Here is an 18,464-nt window from a genome sequence, read left to right as displayed (position 1 = left end):
TGAATTCGAATTAAAAATATTGCAATAGTTACGTTTACAGGATTTATAATATTTGATCGATTTTTTATAAGAATTTGATATTTTGTATTATGGGACTACCGCCTAATCTGCTTCATGGAAAATTTCTGACCGATTTCAAGATCAACGAAAATAGTTTGAGCTTATTGTGTGGTTGTGTTGTGTTACTAGATATGGACATTTGAAGTTACAATACATCACATAACACAAAAGAAAACTTAAAAACTTTGAAATGGAATCAGTGAAAAATGAAAAATGAAAAATATTTACGTATATAATTCACATTCATTAATTAACCTAGAACAGGGATGAAAAACAATTAAGATTTGATCGGCATGCCAAAATAATCCGTTTTTTTTTTAATTCGTGGCACGTGCCATTCCTTTTAAAGTGTACACCTCATGATAATATTAACTACATCATATTTATTAAATATAAAAAAAACAATTAAATATATTAGTAACTATACTTATTGTTTATTGAATATATAAAAAATGAAACACATAAAATGAAAGAATATAAGGAAATATAAAAACATTATTAATAACACACAAATTTTTGTTCGAGGTTTTTTATTTCATGTTATTTGCGAGGCTTCTTATATCAGGCTAATGTCGTTGATTGCAAATTAATACATGCTGCTGAATCTTCCTTTGTCAACCTATTTCTAGTCTTTCATGATTCAATATAGAAAAAATACTTTCACATGATTACGTGGAAGGAAAAAACGAGATTGCTAGTTTTTTGACATATATAAAAGTATCAGGCATGCTTTTCCATATTTTTAATATTATGTTTTCAATTCGGCATTCCGATTCATCAATTTGAGAAAACCGATGACATTCCAATTCTTCAATACATTTCCGCAAGTTTACAAATTTTTCAGTCCAAATAGGATTAGATTGCAAATCAATAATTTACATTACAAAATTGACTAGTAAGAAATAGTGATAAGTATCTAATTTTATTTAATATTGACAAGATAATTGAATACATACGACGAATGCTCGCCATTGAACGCACGCCGGTATTATCAACGGATTGACTGTGCGAAAGGGACTTTCACAGAAATCGAGTGTGGCACACTAGTGGCGTACTGTAACATCAACTGTCCAGTGTTGCCACCATAGAAACCCATTTGCTGCGGACCTTTTAATTAATATTTAATTATCACATTTAAATAACATGCAGATTATATCGAATGGCCACCTGATGGACAACGCACTAGTTGCGTTGGACGCAGCGAATGGGAAATGGCCTGCAGTGAATGAGTTAATAAATATAACTGTTGCCACATAATATAGGTAAATAATACACATCAACATGATTTCTCTTTGATTTTATATTTTTCTGCTATATACCTACGTTTTGAATATTAAAAAATAAAAGGAATTTATTTTTTGGCGTGCCGTCGAAAACTTTTAGCATGCCAAGTTGGGCACGCGTGCTACGTATTTGCCATCGCTGTCCTAGAACCTTGGTAGTCATCCCAACATTTTCAAATCTGAGATATCTGGATACCGGGACTACAGTTATAATATTTATGAAGCGTCAGAAAGTTGGAATAAATATTACCTACGCTGATATCGCAGAGAATTAGTAGGGAATATGATTGGATTATTAAAGACAATTTCAGAAATCCTACTAATAATTCATAAAAAGTGAATTTATTTTTACAATAATTGTATCATAAATTACATACTGATTATCATTCATAATGGACATTGAACTTAAATGCTTGATTTATAATATCCAGTCCTATGTCATTTATTTTATGGAAGTAAGGTAACTCTGAACACTGACTGAACCAGGCTGCGACGCGGGGAAACCTGAAACAAGAAATTGCACAAATTTAATATTCCATCTAGTAGTGGGCTTAGGTAGGGAGACACTTACTGATTTTGAACCCCCCCCCTACAATAAACAATACCTTAAATAAAAACCACGTGTTTAGTAAAAATAGTACGTCTCCCTTCGTTCTGCAAATATTATTAAAGATGACATATTTGTTTAGAATTATTAATAACCATTTCCTTGCTTTTTCGTACAAGGTAGTTGTTTGAACAAACACCCATGCTTTGAGAAAAACCTATAAACATTGTGCCCTCACCGGGTATCGTACCCAGAACTCTCGGTTGGAAGGCCAGCGCATTACGCACTGCACCACGAGAGCCGTTTTTTGAAGATGACATCGATGACACATAATAATATTAGTGGCTATTTTTGTTTTGTTTGAATGGTTATGTTATATCCCCTTTTGGTGGTAATTGCAGGGATTTTTTTATGCTTTGGGTAATGCTGTACAGGTACCTAATCAATTTGCGAGAAATAGCCATAGTTTTAAGATTTTGTTATAATTGAATAATTGTATGACTGTTTCGAACTTTTAAATTTTCTGACGAATCGATTGGGTCATAAGCGTCAAAGAAAATTCCATTCACATGACCTGACGAATAAAAATATCTTTTCAAGAGATTCAGCGTACCTATAAATGTATAAAATTTGGCAACGTATGAAAAATATTTGACAATTTGACGTGTCTTGCTAACATAGTAATTTTATTTCATCTAGCATCAATAGGTGTGTTTTGATAAAGTATACTGTGTAAGCGAAATACATGCTGTATAGAAAATATTTTTTTACTTGTTGATTATAAGGGATTTGTACAATGTGTACTTCGTTACTGGTACTAAACATCATGGACAAACTGGGCAAACTTACTTGTGTGGATCCGCAGGGATTGTGTTGTTCAAGTTGCTAAATGTTGTCAGGCAACACAAGTCAGCAATCGTCAGGTGGTCTCCGGCCAGCCACTTCTTGTCCTCGAGGAAAGCGTCAAGGAAACTGTATGCCTCGACTATTTGGTCAACCTGCCTTCGAGACACATCGAACTCCTTGTGAAACAGGGCCGAGTGCTGCAACGTGTTTTATTATTATTACATAGGTACGTGACTATAAAATAAATAAATCCATCTGTATAGAACCACTAGATATCATTAAATAATGATATACATATTCATTCAATAACAATGCCTAAACATATATTACAAACTTACTCGAAAGGGTGGGTTTCCATTGTTCATCAAGATTTACGCGAAACCAAGCATTGTACCATGTCAGTCGTAGTGATTCTAATTAAAACTCTTTTATTCGGCTCTCTTGTTTAAATTACAATATGTATTTCTCCACCGTTGATCCTTTCAATAATTCACCTGTTTCATTTAAATACGCTATCTCCAAAATCTCGTATAATGGACATTGATCGAATTTTAAATGTTATGTTTTTTTCCCCTTTATTGTTATTGTCTTTTTCTGTTATATCTTTGATCACCAATATTACGTGTAAAATTGAATAATTCTTAACACACATATAATATAGATAATATTTCTAGATATAGATATCATCTAGAATTAGGTATTCATTATTCTTCCTCATTTTTCTTATGTAATTTTCTTTATACTTATGTTCTTCTTACTTTCTATCTTGTTAGGCTTAACTATATTATAATTTATATATGAAAACTTTGCTGGTTGCAATAAATTTTCATTATTCTATTTTTAAACATATTTTATTACAACGTTTTTATTAGGTCATATTCTTATTTGTCCGGTGAATGTTTATCCAGTACAAATCTTGCAATCGATTTTTTAAATAACAGGCAGTTTAATTGCGAGGATGCGATATCAGAACACGATGTAAATGCATTCTTTTAATACTTTTAGCCATCTTTAAGTAGAGTTGAATTCATGTTCAGTTAATTCTGTTTTGTAACACACGTAAGTAAATGGATCACCGATCATAGGCGTCGGTAGGAAACCTTTTTGGTCGAAAAAAAAAACATCTACAGCATCGGTGCATGTGCAAAAGCTACTTTTACATTCGTTTCGGCTAGCTGTATGATGTCACTGTTGATATACTATACGCACGCTATAGTCGCGACTGTGCGCGCGGAAGAGAGTTACAGCATTGCCGATAGTTTTAATTTAGGGCCCAGTCAAGACTGTAGGATTTGTCATCACGTTCTATTGGAGATGTATGAACAGTGACGTCCCGTGGGGGTAGGCAGATTGAGCGTCGCTTGGGGGCGGCAGTTACTCGAAGGGCGGTAAATCGAGGATAATCATTTTTTTATATATATATACCTAAACTTAGTAATAACGAAAATATATTTCCATTCAAAAATCAGCTCACTGATTGGAAATAAAAGATTTAACATGCCTGTACTTTTTTGTCGGGTTAGCGATGTCTAGTTTACTTCCGTTGCCCTTCGACGTCCTTGGTGACCAGAAACGACATGTGCCAAATAAGAAGGGCGATATTTTGTCTAGGGACGTCACTGTGTATGAAAGCGTGGCAACGTCCACGCCAAAAGTCACCGCTATGTACTGATGTTTGATAAGTAGTGTTTGGAGCTGTAGTATGTGTGGTTGATGTTTAAATGCGGTAGGGTAAGTAGGGTTTCGCAAGACGCAACCGGACCACCAAAAACAACCTCTCACAACTCGAATTACAAGAAACTTTCACAATATTTTGGCTACATCTCTATAGAACAAAGTGGTCTTCAAGGTCTTATTATCAAGCGATTATTTACCATAATTGCCCTCAATTTTGGGAAAAGGATTGAAGAGTTGAAATGAAGACGCTGGTCAACTACTGCCCTCTTTCTTGAATCCTTGGGATAAAGAGAATCGTCTTTTCCATACACTGTCACCAAGTACGCGACGATAGCATGGCTGCAAAAATAATAAAAACGTTAAAATATTTACTGTTTTTATGAAAACATCACGCGTACAATGTTGCCAACATAGCGTTTTTCTTAACAAATGTTGTATTAATAGACATCTAGCGTGCAAACATCGCTTCTAGCGTTTTTCGTAATAAGGCTAGAATACTCTACAAGATTTGCTAGAAAATCAACATTCTGGAATTTTTCTACCTCTTTGCTTATAAGTAAACTAGATTAAAGTAGATTGTGATAAATATGGCCGTCGTCGTCTAGTGCGTAAAGCGCTGGCCTTTCATCCCGGGCTCCGACTTCAATTCCCGGTATGGACACAATATATTTATGTGATTTTCTATATGTCTGGGTGTTTTTGATTGTTTCACTTCTATTACTAATAACACTAATAGCATTAGGCTTCACGGCCTGTTGTTAGTGTGAAAAAGATTATTTATTTTCTTTATCTATAATAATATATAAAACAATACATCGTGAAGATGTCATCGCTGTAGATGAGCACGTAACTTGCTCATTGCATTTATGTTGACAAAATAGTATGATATACGGTTGTGGGCTGTGAGATTTATATGTAATTATTCTTAATTAATCAAACTATAGTTATATAGCACAAGTGAAGTTAGTATACATACCTTAAAGTAAATAAAAAATCGGTGGGTACCTACATAATAATGGTCCATAATCTATTATAGACAACTAGTTCTGGTTAAGTAATCTTTCGTGACCAGAAACATATTATTACCATCTGCGATATATCATAGATAAAACTTTACATATTTTCGGATTGTATGTATCGCATATTTTTGGATTAAAAATTATATATTTCTTCAATAGGGGTTTCTATCGCTGTTTGTTTTACCAATGTATTTATTGAAATCAAATAAAATTAACTTTTGCGAACTTACCTATCCCAAATAATGAGATCTCCATCTTCAAACATAGGGATAGTGTGTTGAGGATTTTTCTGTAAAGTTACAAAATATATTAGCTCTGTACTTAACTAAACTTAGAAATATACGTAACGGTAGAAATATACCTACGTTACGAAACAACATAATTACAATATTAACTATATTAAATTCTACATGTTGGTTTATTAATCAATATTTAATAGTTATTTCACAGAAAAGGATAGGATCCTCTCTTCTACTCACTCCTTTACAACAACTTTACTATTGAAGAATAATTCTCTATTAGATACGCGGAAAACATAATTAAATAACTAATTAATTATATTTTCAAACAGCTCATCAACTGTTATTATGACTTGGCAGTTATTATAAATGTCATGCTAAACACTGGAATTATAATATTATAGAGTTAATAATTTCAAACTTTCGAAGTAAATTAAATATTAGTCCTTTATTTCAAAAATGAAGGCGTTCGATCAGAGGCTTGGCAAACGTTTCGGTTTTCCGACAGTTTCCAACATTTTGTAGTTTTTCTTTTTGTAACATTCAACGAAATAAGAGTAGTTTTATCTATATATTTGGATGTAACTCACTTAAAGTTAAAAAGAACTCAAATAAATTAATAAAATATTTTATTAAATTAATTATAAGAGTCATGAAAAAAATCATGATTTGTGATTTTTGTTACAATGTCATAATTTGATCAGGATATAATATTATACTAATAATTAAAGTTGTTTTGTTAAAGCAACAATATTATTATGTGCATCTGACATTTAAATTGCCATCAATACGTGTTTCATTGTAAGAATTTAAAATTTACTTTATTAAAAAATGTGAGTTGTGACACCAACAGTCAACCTTGTCAATGATTTTCGCATGGTTTAAAGTGACTTTTCATAGCCAAGTATTTTTCATTATGTGGATTAATTAATGCCTTTAGAATCACTTGGTATATTTAACTCAAAAATGGCGAAATTGCAAAATGTGAGTTATGACTCTAGGCGACTCATATTTACCTTAATATATTCCGGTGACATGTGCAAGCCTTTCCTTATATCGAAGTCAATGTAATCTAGCTTCAGTTTGAGTTCTTCTGCTGTCATCATCACAGCGCGTGATGGTGGACTCGCATCAGCCATGTATAGTTTTGGAGCCATTTTTGTAGAAAAACTCTGAAACATTTCAATGAGTACACACAAATATAGGTATAACATAATAAGAACCATTATCTATAATTCTTGCGAAAAGTTTTTGGTGCAGTCGTCAAAGTGGATGAGTGTTTCGAGACCCGGGCCGAGTCAAAAACAGAGTTCGATAAAATTTGACACATGTAATATGTATTATGTAGGCACCAGACGTCAACATGGCACCCCGACAAAACCACCCGGACATCGCCGCGAAGACTTTGCCGCCAAACCAAATGCGCCCATATCAGTGCTCGTCAATACCGTCTGGACAAATCCGCCTAGACTAAGCTGCCCGCAAAAAAATTAAAAAAAAATGTATAAAATAAGTATTTTTTTGGTTTTTCGAATTGCGCATCGATATAAATTTACATACTTGCGATAATCAGTGTAATTTTAGTTTTAATCCGTTGCAGCTGTTAGTAAAGTCATAACTCATAAGTCATAATCATCAGCTTTTAACACTTAGTACTAAAAACAAAAACAATGCCGATAATACGTGTTTAATACGATGCAGCTACATAGCTTACACCTGAGTTCCCTAATGGAAAACCTGGAATATCTACATTTTTTTAAATATCTTTATTCGTATGTTTGTATCTAAAATATAATAATATTATGTAAAAGTAATTACAAGATAAAACGAACATTTTACATACAACGTTTTTAAATTTTCTGTTGAATCATATAAACTTGACTTGACTAGCTTACGATCAAAAAAAAATGTATTTGATAGAAATAATACTGAAATGTCACTTTGACATTTCATATTGATTTCCATAGTAACGCACGTATATATTAATAATTTAGTTAGGTCGGCCCCAAGTGGATACATTGACGCCAGTAGATGTGTTCATAGCAAAAGTTGGGAAATGCCAAACTGCCAGCAAGTCCCATCTGCTGGCCTCCCCGCGGCGACCTCCGGGCAATGCAGCGTATGCTGTAGCTAACAGCAGGGGGCGAAGGGCGAGTGACCGGCGCCATAAAACTGGCCTTATGGCTAAGGGAAGGAAATCCCCGACAGAAAAACCCGGTCGAGCCGACCCTCAGGGCCCTCGTGGCTCAGGCCTCGGGAGCGCTGGGCTAATCACCTTGCCTCCTTAAACGAAACAGATTAACACAACACCTATACAGCAGCCTCGGACGACAACCGGCTCTGTAAAACGACGACCTTGCATGGAAATGGACAATGAAACAGGTAGAGTAATACTCGAGTATACGCATTGGGACATATAATGTTCGTACCCTGCGTACCCCCGGAAAGGACATGCACGCCACACGCATCATGCACACCTACGGTGTGGACATCCTAGGGCTGAGCGAAGTGCGCTGGAAAGGAGCCGGGAAAAAGTTGATTGAGGGTTACTCTATTGTCTACTCAGGTCAGGAGCAATATCATCGCCAGGGAGTGGCAGCATTGATGTCAAAGAGAGCGGCCCGTTGTCTCGTGAAATGGGAACCAATCTCGGAGAGACTGATACGTGCCTCCTTTAAGACGCCAGATAGCTCCTTGACCGTCTTTCAGTGCTACGCCCCCACTGAGGATGCCGACGCGCAGATAAAGGATGCCTTCTACGATTCTCTCCACGGGGGATTATAATGCGAGAGTAGGAGCAGACCCGGTGCTTGGCCCTACGGTGATGGGACGATACGGCCTCGGTGACCCCAACGATAATGGTGAGAGGCTCGTAGAGTTTGCCACTCTGAACGAGCTCGCCATCGGAGGCACTGTTTTTCTCCACACAGATATTCACAAATATACGTGGACGTCTCCTGATGGACGCACTAGGACGCAGATTGACCACTTCTTGTACAGCTTGAAGCACCGAAAGGAACTTCTCGACGTGCTTACTTACAGAGATGCCGATATCCATAGCATCATGAGTTACTCATTGGAAACATTCGAGTAAAACTCAGTCGCCAGGCGAGGCCTCCAAAGCGCGAACAAATTGACATTGAGAAGCTCCGACGCCGCAGAATTCGGATCGACTTCGAAACTGCTGTACGAGATAGTGTAGATCGTATCTACGAGCGGCACACATCTGAATCCGACCTCATTGAGGCGGACTGGAGCCTCATAAAGAGTGCGATTGTGTCGTCGGCCCGTACCGTCCTTGGTACCAGAAGGAGTGAGCAGCCATAGTGGATGTCTGACGAAACGTGGGCTGAAATTGGAAAACGAGCCAGGCTGAAAGCCCTGAGAGACGAGGAGACAGACCCCGACCGAACCGAGGACCACCGGACTGACTACCAAACCCAAGACAGGGTAGTCAAACGATCCGTGCGGTTGGACAAGCGCAATTTTATGAACCGCCAAATTGAAGCGGCAGAGGAGGCAGCAAGCAGAAATGACACCAGGAAACTCTTCCGAATCACCCGTGAAGTCTGCGGCAGGCGACCACCGACTCCCGGAGCCATTTGTGGTCCCAGTGGAGCAATAGAGTCTGACGCAGAATGTGTCAAGAAGATTTGGAAGAATCATTTCTGCGGAGTGCTGAACCGCCCACCCCCTTTGGATCCCTTTGACATATCTGAGCTGGAAGCTTATCTTTTGGACATTCCCCGAGCGACTGACATTTTCGATTGCCCGCCCACGCACACCGAGATAAAATCGGCTGTGAAAAGGCTCAAGAACGGAAAGGCACCGGGGGGAGACGGGATTCATCCTGAATTCCTCAAGTACAGCCTGAGCGCAATCCTGCACCCTATGTTTCATTTGATGACAAAGGTGTGGGAAGAAGAGCGCTGTCCAAGGGACTGGGTGAATGGTGAAATCATCACACTTCACAAAAAAGGTGACCCTCTAAGCTGCGACAATTACCGAGGCATTACGCTACTCAGTGTTCCGGGAAAGATTTTGGCAAGCATCCTCTTGATGAGAATAAGGGACCCAATAATGCACGTCCTCAGGAAAAACCAAGCCGGGTTTCTACCTGGTCGAGCGTGTGCAGACCAAATCCACAACCTTCGATGTCTTCTCCAGCAGAGCCATGAGCTGAACAGTCCAATGACCTGCTGCTTTGTGGACTATGAGAAGGCTTTCGACAGTCCGCACCGCCCCTCCCTCTGGACGATGCTGGGAGCATACGGGATCCCTCCCAAGATCATTGCCATAATCAAAAGCCTGCACGAGAATAGCGAATGCTGTGTCAGAATTGGAGACACTGTCACGGAATGGTTCGGGGTCACGACCGGAGTCAGACAGGGTTGTGTCCTTGCACCGTTTCTCTTCATCATTCTCTTTGACTTCATACTACGGAAGTCAATACCACCCGACCGAGGCATACCTGTTACCCCCACGGTGAAGCTATGCGACCTAGAATACGCCGATGACGCTGTCCTATTCGACAACTCAATCGAGGGCATTCAAGAGACAATCAACAGGTTGCATAACAACTCCTCTCGCGTTGGTTTGAAAACCAATGTCTTGTATAATAGCACCTGTCCTGATCCAGATTTCCCTCTGATTAGCGACGGACAAAACATCGAGAGCGTCAACAGCTTCAAGTACCTGGGGGTACACATCACGGGAGATGGCGTTTTGCAGAAAGATCTCGCTATCCGAATAGGAATGCCTGGAGCAACATTCAACTCAATGCGGAATGTCTGGGACTCACAATTGTACTCGGTCAAAACCAAATGCCGGCTATTCGACGCTTGCATTCTGACGGTGCTGCTTTACGGTAGCGAATCCTGGCACCTTACGAAGGCTCAGAGGAACCGTATACTGAGCTTCGAAAACAGATGTTTGCGACGAATACTGGGTGTGTGGTGGTATGACTTTAGGAGCAACGAGGAGATAAGAGAACGCACCAAGCAGCCTCTCATCACGCTGAAAGTGAAGAGGCGACGTTGGACCTAGCTCGGCCACGTGCTGCGGATGCCAGAAGAGAACTTCAACCTGGCTTGCCTGTTCTTCAAGCCAACCGGATTCCGGCGTCCTGGAAGGCCGCTAAATACAATCTACAGAGTGTATACGGCGGAGCTACGGGATGCTGGTTTGACCTGGAACGAAGCAAGCAGACTGGCGAGCGACAGGGATTCTCGGAGGCGCCGCGTGGTGTCCATATGCTCCAGTTAAGGGGCGGATATGGCAAAAGAAGAAGGTATATACCATCATAAATTATCAGGTGTTCGCATTTGGAACTAAGGTCAACATAGTATAAAAGTTTTTAATGATATGTCAAATGTTAGCATGTGGCGCCCTCACTCAGCAGACAATTTATACTGGTGTATCTATAGGACCCCAGACCCCTAGCAACCAATAATAGTGGATTAGATTGCGGATTTCTTCCGAAATAACTTTTCATACAAAACAGAATTAATTAACTAAAAATGAATTCAATTCTACTTAAAGATTTCTAAAAGTATTAAAAGAATGCATTGGCATCGTGTTCTGATATATTCTAAAAGTTTCAAATGTCTAGCTACTTGGAAAGTTAGTTAAAAATTGATTGCACGATTTGTACTGGATAAACAACCACCGGACAAATAAGAATACGACCTAATAAAAACGTTGTAATAAAAATTATCTCATTTATTAATTGTTTTGCCGGCAATATCTGGCCGCCAATATCCGGACGGTTTTATCGGGACCCCATTTTGCGTATTTGGATGTGCGAGCACTCGGAATTCCGTATTAAATGACGATTGCTGATAATAAGTCGAACTGGGTATTTATGAGGCTAGAGTCTACCCAGGGGTGTAGCGATACAGGTGATTGTGGCGGATTAGTGGCCTGTATTTTTTCCTCTCGATCGCTCTAAAATTAAATTAAGTAAGTATAACCGCCCGGATGGTGGTATAAATATAATACACACAACACATTCACAAAAATGTTTGTAATTTGGGAATCATTGACCCACCAAGATTTTCTATGTGCCTCACGTGAATGTTAACAAATTTCAAGATTGATAATGTGATTGAACATTAAGGCTAAGGTCACATAGGCTTGGTGGCTACGTGCTAGGTGACATATCCTAGCGAACGAACGCACACTATTCTATCGCAATGGCCACACTGAACGCTTCGCGCCTCGCTACGTGATTATGAGTCACCTCGCGAGTCTCCCGGCAAACAAACGTGTTGGTTATTTTTATTGTGTCACCTAGTGATTTTGCCATTGTCTATGTATTTTGCAAGATGGCGGATGTTGCTTCCGTATGACAAACGTCAAACACCGTATATTTTGAGATTATGAATAATGACGCATGGGATGAATTGACATTTATGCACCCAACAAGTTCGAATTTGCGACTTTCGAAATTTTAAATTTAAATTCTCTGTGAGAAGTAGCTTTCTGGTTGGTTTTGAGAGTGACATATCGTTGTAGACTTTAGCGCTCCTAAATGTCAAAATGAATTCGTACTTAAGCACGTAACGTGAAATGTGGCAGTAGTGTTTTAGTAGACAAACATAGCATCTAGCTAAGTACTAGCGAAGCACTTGCCTATGTGGCCGAAGCCTTAGTGATTTTATTGTGTATTTTAAGTAAATAGTTAATGAAAACTGAAAACAATAAAAAACATGTATTATCTTCATAGTATTGAAGAGGAAAATATACTCTTTTTTAATTGGAAAATCTGCAGACAATACTCGCATATAATAATATGTATATGACATTTATGTATATAATGAAATAAAATGCAAATAATACTTTTTTTTTAATTCAAGTATAAGATGGAAGTAAACTAACATGAGAATCATAGGTAAGATCAATATACGTGTATTTACTTTGCGACCAACCGGTTGGAGACACTAATTCTATTGTACGTATTAATTAACGTCATGTTATTTCGCGAATTGAAGTATCCCAACAGTCAGGGCTGGATTTACTACAGATGCTATATGGAACGAAAAATAAATTTGATGAAATCCACAAAAAATATATACTTTTTTAATTACGTTTTAGTATGTAGGTATGTTATTTTTTAGTCATAATATACATAAGCTCAGGGCTTCTTCAAATTTAAATGGAAAAGTGGATTTATATAAAATTAAAAAAATACCTTGCTTATCTATATACTAAGTACCTATTTGGTAGAGCATATTATTATCTGTTTGATTTGGAAACTATAATAATAGATAGCCGAGTTTTATTTATCTTTTTAATCGAGCTATATACTATTATTATTAACTATTAAATACGAACATATTAAAATTTCATAGTGCACGTGACTCAATGTGAACTCAAAATCAATTACTTATCATTATACCCCATTTATACGTGCATGGATTTACTGCTGACAGTACGTATTATTACGGCCATTATAAAAGTGCACGTGTAAGCACTACGTCGTATCGAGAAAATTGCAAGATTGCATGCATGATTAAAAAAAGTTCAGAAACTTTTGAATTTTCACGCGACAATTGGACCGTGCAATATCTGCACCCGTGCAGTAGAACGATAAAAAAAGCCATTTTGAGATTCACGACCTGTCAAATAGTACCATACAATGATAACATAGCACCTCGCTTACTTTTGAAGAATGGGATTGTTGACACAGTCAGCACTTTTACGTGTAAACAGTAAATTGCGATAATTTAAAATACACACTATTGGTGCAAGTAAATCCATACACGTGTACAGGTGTTATTTTTGTATTAGATTAAAGGTCAGAACCGATTCCATCCGCGTAATATACCTAATATTTATTTTATATAATTATTGTAGAGTGCAATGTTCTTTTGCCATATCTGAGTCTAAACCTAGAGTCAAGCAGGGGTGGCCAACCTGTTGCATACCATGAACCATTTTTTTTTTCACAGACGAGCTCAGATGCGCCAGACAACTCAAGCACCTTTTCTACCTTCTTACGTTCACGGTTGGGGTTGGAAAATAGGGATAGGGGTAGGATCTGCTTCGCTCAGGGGATGAAAAGGAATAACTCAATCACTAAATTAAATAAATTAATTTATGCATGTTTAAAAAAAACACACGTTTATTGGAGCGCCAATCTATAATAGTCAGAAATGATCTCTTGGACGAGAGGGTGATCGCTGTCGTGGACCCCGCTGATGGTGCTACAGCTACCGGAGAGTCTCGTTTGGTGAAGATAACTCTGGACCACAGTTGTTGGATGTGATGAGAGAGACATGGAGCTCTGAGCGGGATGGAGCACTGAGAGCTTTTGAGCGTTTGGATTTCGCTAGTCTTTCAATGTTTGGTATTAAATTTGTTACTGAGAGCACCAAAGAATTCTTCAAATTTGAATCAGTTATTCGCGACTGTTCACATCCTACAATTAATGTAAACTGTCAAAAAAATGGGACGAACTAATAAGTAAGAAGGCTGCATGACTTGAACTGAGAGCACTCATCTGTTGAAAATATGATGATGGATTCAGTTATGGTGCCTACTTCAAAAGAATAAATAGGCGCAAAAATGCAATGCGCCATTTGTAATCATCCAACGAGCCACAGTTTGGCTACCACTGGTCTAGAACAAGCATGCTCAACCCACGGCCGATGGATCGCATGCGGCCCAAATAAAGACTTTTTGCGGTTCAAGTTTTTAGCTTTCTGTCTTTTGCATTTTAGTATTCATACAATAAAAAAATCTAGTAAATTTACCACATTTATATTATATTTTGTGAAATTAGAACTTTCTTCTTGTGTTGCGTGTTAGTACCTGTTTGTATGCTTATGCCAGCTCCACAAACTGCGTATTTAATAGTGACCGTAAAGATTTTTTTAAATATTTTAATGAAGTCACAAAATTAATTAAAGAATTCAATACCAGATTCAAATGTATGCAAAAGTATGAGGAAATGTTCAAAATATTCTTAACTCCATTTAACGTGAAGGTGAAATCAGCGGAGAGAATCAAATGGAGCTAATAGAACTGCAATCAAGCATAGAGTTAAAGTGCTTGATCGAAGGGAGAATAAGCTTGAGTTTTATCAGAAATATATCCTCGAAGATAAATTTCCAAAATTAAAACGACTGGCAATATGCATTACAGCAGCATTTGGGACTACATATCGCTGCGAATCGTTATTTTCGAAATTAAATGCAGTAAAGATGAAGTGTTGCAGCTGGTTGCTCGATGGAAACACGACCAATCAACTGCAATGCGCGTCGGCTAAATTACCAGTCGATATGAAAAAGATATCAAACAACATACAAAAACAAGTGTCACATTAATTATAAGGTACATAATAAAATATTTTGAATAAGATCTTTGTTTTGTTTTTTATACGTGTGGCCCACCTAAGCTCAGTAAAAAAAAAATTGGCCCACCAAACGATTTGGGTTGGGTACCCTGCTAGCTGGAGTGGTTCCGAATTTCCAGCAACATAATCATCCCTGCTTATTTAACATGTAACATAAAAGATATAAAAATACACAATAACCTAACCATTGTCAAAGTAACACAACGGCGGCTGTAATTAATTCTTTAGTGTTGAGATTAATTAAAAACACACGAAATTTCGTAAACAGTTATAAATAATATGTTTTTAAAACAGAATCATATTCTTAATAAGTTTTCCTCCGGTAATGATATAAACAGAACACAATTATTACAAACAAAAGTCTTTGGAAATTCAATAGCATACTAATATTATAAAAGTTTTCATTCTAGAAATAACACACAATGTAAAGCAAAAATCTAATAATATACTCAGCTTTATATCGTTCACGTGTCGTGATGATATACGTAATATAATTTTACAAAAACACGACAAAAATATCAATAAATAAATTAAATTAAATAATAAATTTCAGTAGGTACTTAATTCTGTCGCGCTACCTATAACTAGAAGTTAAAGGAGAAAAAATGATATTGAGAGGGACTCCTCGGGGACCTCAAGCTCTAGAATACCAAATATGAAAGTTTTATTTAAATGTATTGATATTATTTTTTTTACATAAATGTACTGTATCTGGATTCTACATACATGCAAATATTTTAAATTATAATTGCATACTTTTTATTTTCTAGAATAATCCACATTTTTTTTAAATATACGTTATTTATACGTACTAACAAAAATCTATCATCCAACAAACGCCCATCATATGTTTTTAGATGCGTATTGATTAGTATTTAAAATGTTAATGTAATATTACATTATTAATAAATGGAAAAGTTACCAGTAAAATGTATTTATTTGCAGTTTTTGCTAGAAAACTTTACCTCTTCCCTTAAGGGTACAAAAAACTTTAGATTTTGCTTAAGCTCGGTCATCTTGATTTCGCCATGTTTAAAAAAATCGTTTCATTCTAATAATAATCTCGTTTAAAAAAACAACATTCATTTTATCATACTACTAAATCGCTTAATACCTAACAGTTATCACAATTTATAAATTTAAAATTTCTTTCCTTAAAAGTACTGTTATTGACTTACTACTAGCATGATAAATATAAATTTTTATCGATTGTAACTTACGTGTGTAGGATTAACTTTTGAATATATTCTGTGTTGAATTGAACTGATGATTGGTGCAACCAAACCGTTACGGAGTAAAGTTACTGCCATACTGATAAAATTACATTCTCTATTGAATCGTTAGTAGACTAACCTATTTTACTGTCGGCAGTGTTGCTATATTTTTATATAAGTACTGATTATAAATCAATGTTATAGTATTTCTAAAAAAACTGTAAACATTATAAACGAACATTGTTTGTCATGAATTTTTCTGTTGGCATATTATGTGGCGTAAAATTATATAGTAATAGTATATTAATTTCTTCGCGGAATCTAAACAATAATATTATACTTTACTAGTACTAGATAAAGTATACGTGTTAGGTATAACTTTGCACTTTTTACTCCAATGATACGCCTCTTTGCTTGATTACCTCGCTTTAAATGAGATCAAATGTTATTCAATTGTATTAATATATCTAATAATACATAAATAAATAGATACTATCTATGTAAAACAAATATTTTTAGAATCTATTAAGTACTTACATGAGTTTCATCCTATTCTACGTAATGTGTTTTATTTTAATTAATATAATATATTATTATTCTCCAATACTTATAGTAAGGTTGGCAACACTGATTGGTTGACAGAATTTTTTTCGTAGATCATAATATTTACAAATTACATTTTATGTTATTTACATATATAGTATATGAGAGCAGTAACAAACCAATGGCACTTTAAAATTCGGTTGGCACACGAAAGATTTCTATATGAAATCAATTGAATACGTGTATTAATTAAGGCGCTAAGTACCAAAATAATAAAAACTGACATTTTTATAGAAAAATGTTCTACACACCAACGCCAATAACTTCAACTATAGTCTAAGTGCCTCAAGCAAGTCAAAAAAATACAGCAAAATAATTAAACCTGTCGACGTTGTAAGTCCGTTGGCGTGTTTTATTTATAATGATGTAAGTAGCACTGCAGTGGTCAACGGCATTCAATATAAAATAGCTGACGATGGTGTATTGACACTTGCGAGTTCTAAATACCTAAAATTATAGAAGCTGCCGTGATTGCTTCACACTGTAAAACTACATTTTTCTAAAGGTCTGCTTCATGAAATTTTACTGCAATGACTCGGTATTTTGCAACTACAGGCAATACTACTTTTTGGTACTTAGAGCCTTATTTAATACACGTATTCAATTTATTATTATCTTTTTAGATTTATTGACCAGAATAAAATGTACAGTTTTTAAAAGAAAATGTATTGTATCAAGTTAATCAAATACTATTAATGTGTCTATTGTGAAAAATACCTAAATGATGCATACTTAGTTGACTTCATTTGTATTTAAAAGAATTTACTTACATATTGCTAGAAATACCATTTATTCTTCACCACTAGTTGCAAGTTTATGTATTTGATTGTATTTTATGTAGGTATAATATCACACATCGCGATTAAATTGTTTTACAGAAGTGTCATTTTTGTATTTTCATGTTGTGATTGGACAGTATACCAAACGCATTTTTTTATTATTTATTAAAATTGAAATGTCAACGTATTTAACATTTATGATTGACTTTGGAAGAACTGATACATTTGTAAAACTAATACTATCAGTTGAATTTTAATTTTAATTGTTTTAAGTTTTGTACTATTCCATTTGAGTCGATCTTTGCTACCCGGGTTTCGCCTTTTGCCAATATTAGGCACTATACGCACTCACAAAAATGGTACTTAAATGTACACTGACAACGAATACAGTAAAATAATTTTCGCTTATATAGTAAATTAATACAATAAAAGAAAATAAAAACATTTTTACTCTAAAGTGGAATATACAAATGGAATAGTATAAAACTTAAATCAATTCGATACATTTATGTAAATTTTCAATACAAATCCAACAATGTTAATAATTTTACTTCTGGTTCTAATTTATATTTACTTAGGTATATTAATAGTAAATTCTTTGCAATTCAATGTGACAAATGTTCGTCTATTTTGATGTAATCGTAAAATGTTCGACAACACTGCTATACTACATGTACGATATACATAATATACTTAAATATTGTTGACGTTACTGAGTATAATAAAATTAGCAGATGACTCAATTCTGGGTATAGACACAGTCGTAACCATAAATATATTTCCGTGAAAGAAAAACAGAGAGAAGTCTTAAAAATGAGGAATATACGAAAAATACCCAT

The 18,464-nt window shown here is 35.8% G+C and overlaps 2 protein-coding genes across 2 annotated transcripts in view; one reads left to right on the top strand and one right to left on the bottom strand.

The window, feature by feature from the left end:
* LOC147074236 (uncharacterized) overlaps positions 1-18,464 on the top strand; it is a 626,724-nt gene that overhangs the window by 48,598 nt on the left and 559,662 nt on the right. The window lies entirely within an intron of this gene.
* Positions 1-18,464, bottom strand: part of LOC147074252 (uncharacterized) — a 58,716-nt gene that overhangs the window by 27,279 nt on the left and 12,973 nt on the right. Inside the window, exons 7-12 of the mRNA XM_085943937.1 lie at positions 16,250-16,358; positions 6,688-6,843; positions 5,663-5,721; positions 4,611-4,752; positions 2,740-2,933; positions 1,749-1,847 (exon numbers count right to left, since the gene is read on the bottom strand). Of these exons, the coding sequence (XP_085800063.1) occupies positions 1,749-1,847; positions 2,740-2,933; positions 4,611-4,752; positions 5,663-5,721; positions 6,688-6,843; positions 16,250-16,358 (759 nt within the window). The remainder of the gene's footprint in view (positions 1-1,748; positions 1,848-2,739; positions 2,934-4,610; positions 4,753-5,662; positions 5,722-6,687; positions 6,844-16,249; positions 16,359-18,464) is intronic.

The sequence above is a fragment of the Rhyacophila brunnea genome, unplaced genomic scaffold (genome assembly GCF_057557595.1).
Source record: "Rhyacophila brunnea isolate RB1 unplaced genomic scaffold, BYU_Rbru_1.0 scaffold_16, whole genome shotgun sequence".
Classification (NCBI taxonomy): domain Eukaryota; kingdom Metazoa; phylum Arthropoda; class Insecta; order Trichoptera; family Rhyacophilidae; genus Rhyacophila; species Rhyacophila brunnea.
Note: the sequence above shows the minus strand (reverse complement) of the source record. Positions and strands in the feature narration are given on the sequence as shown.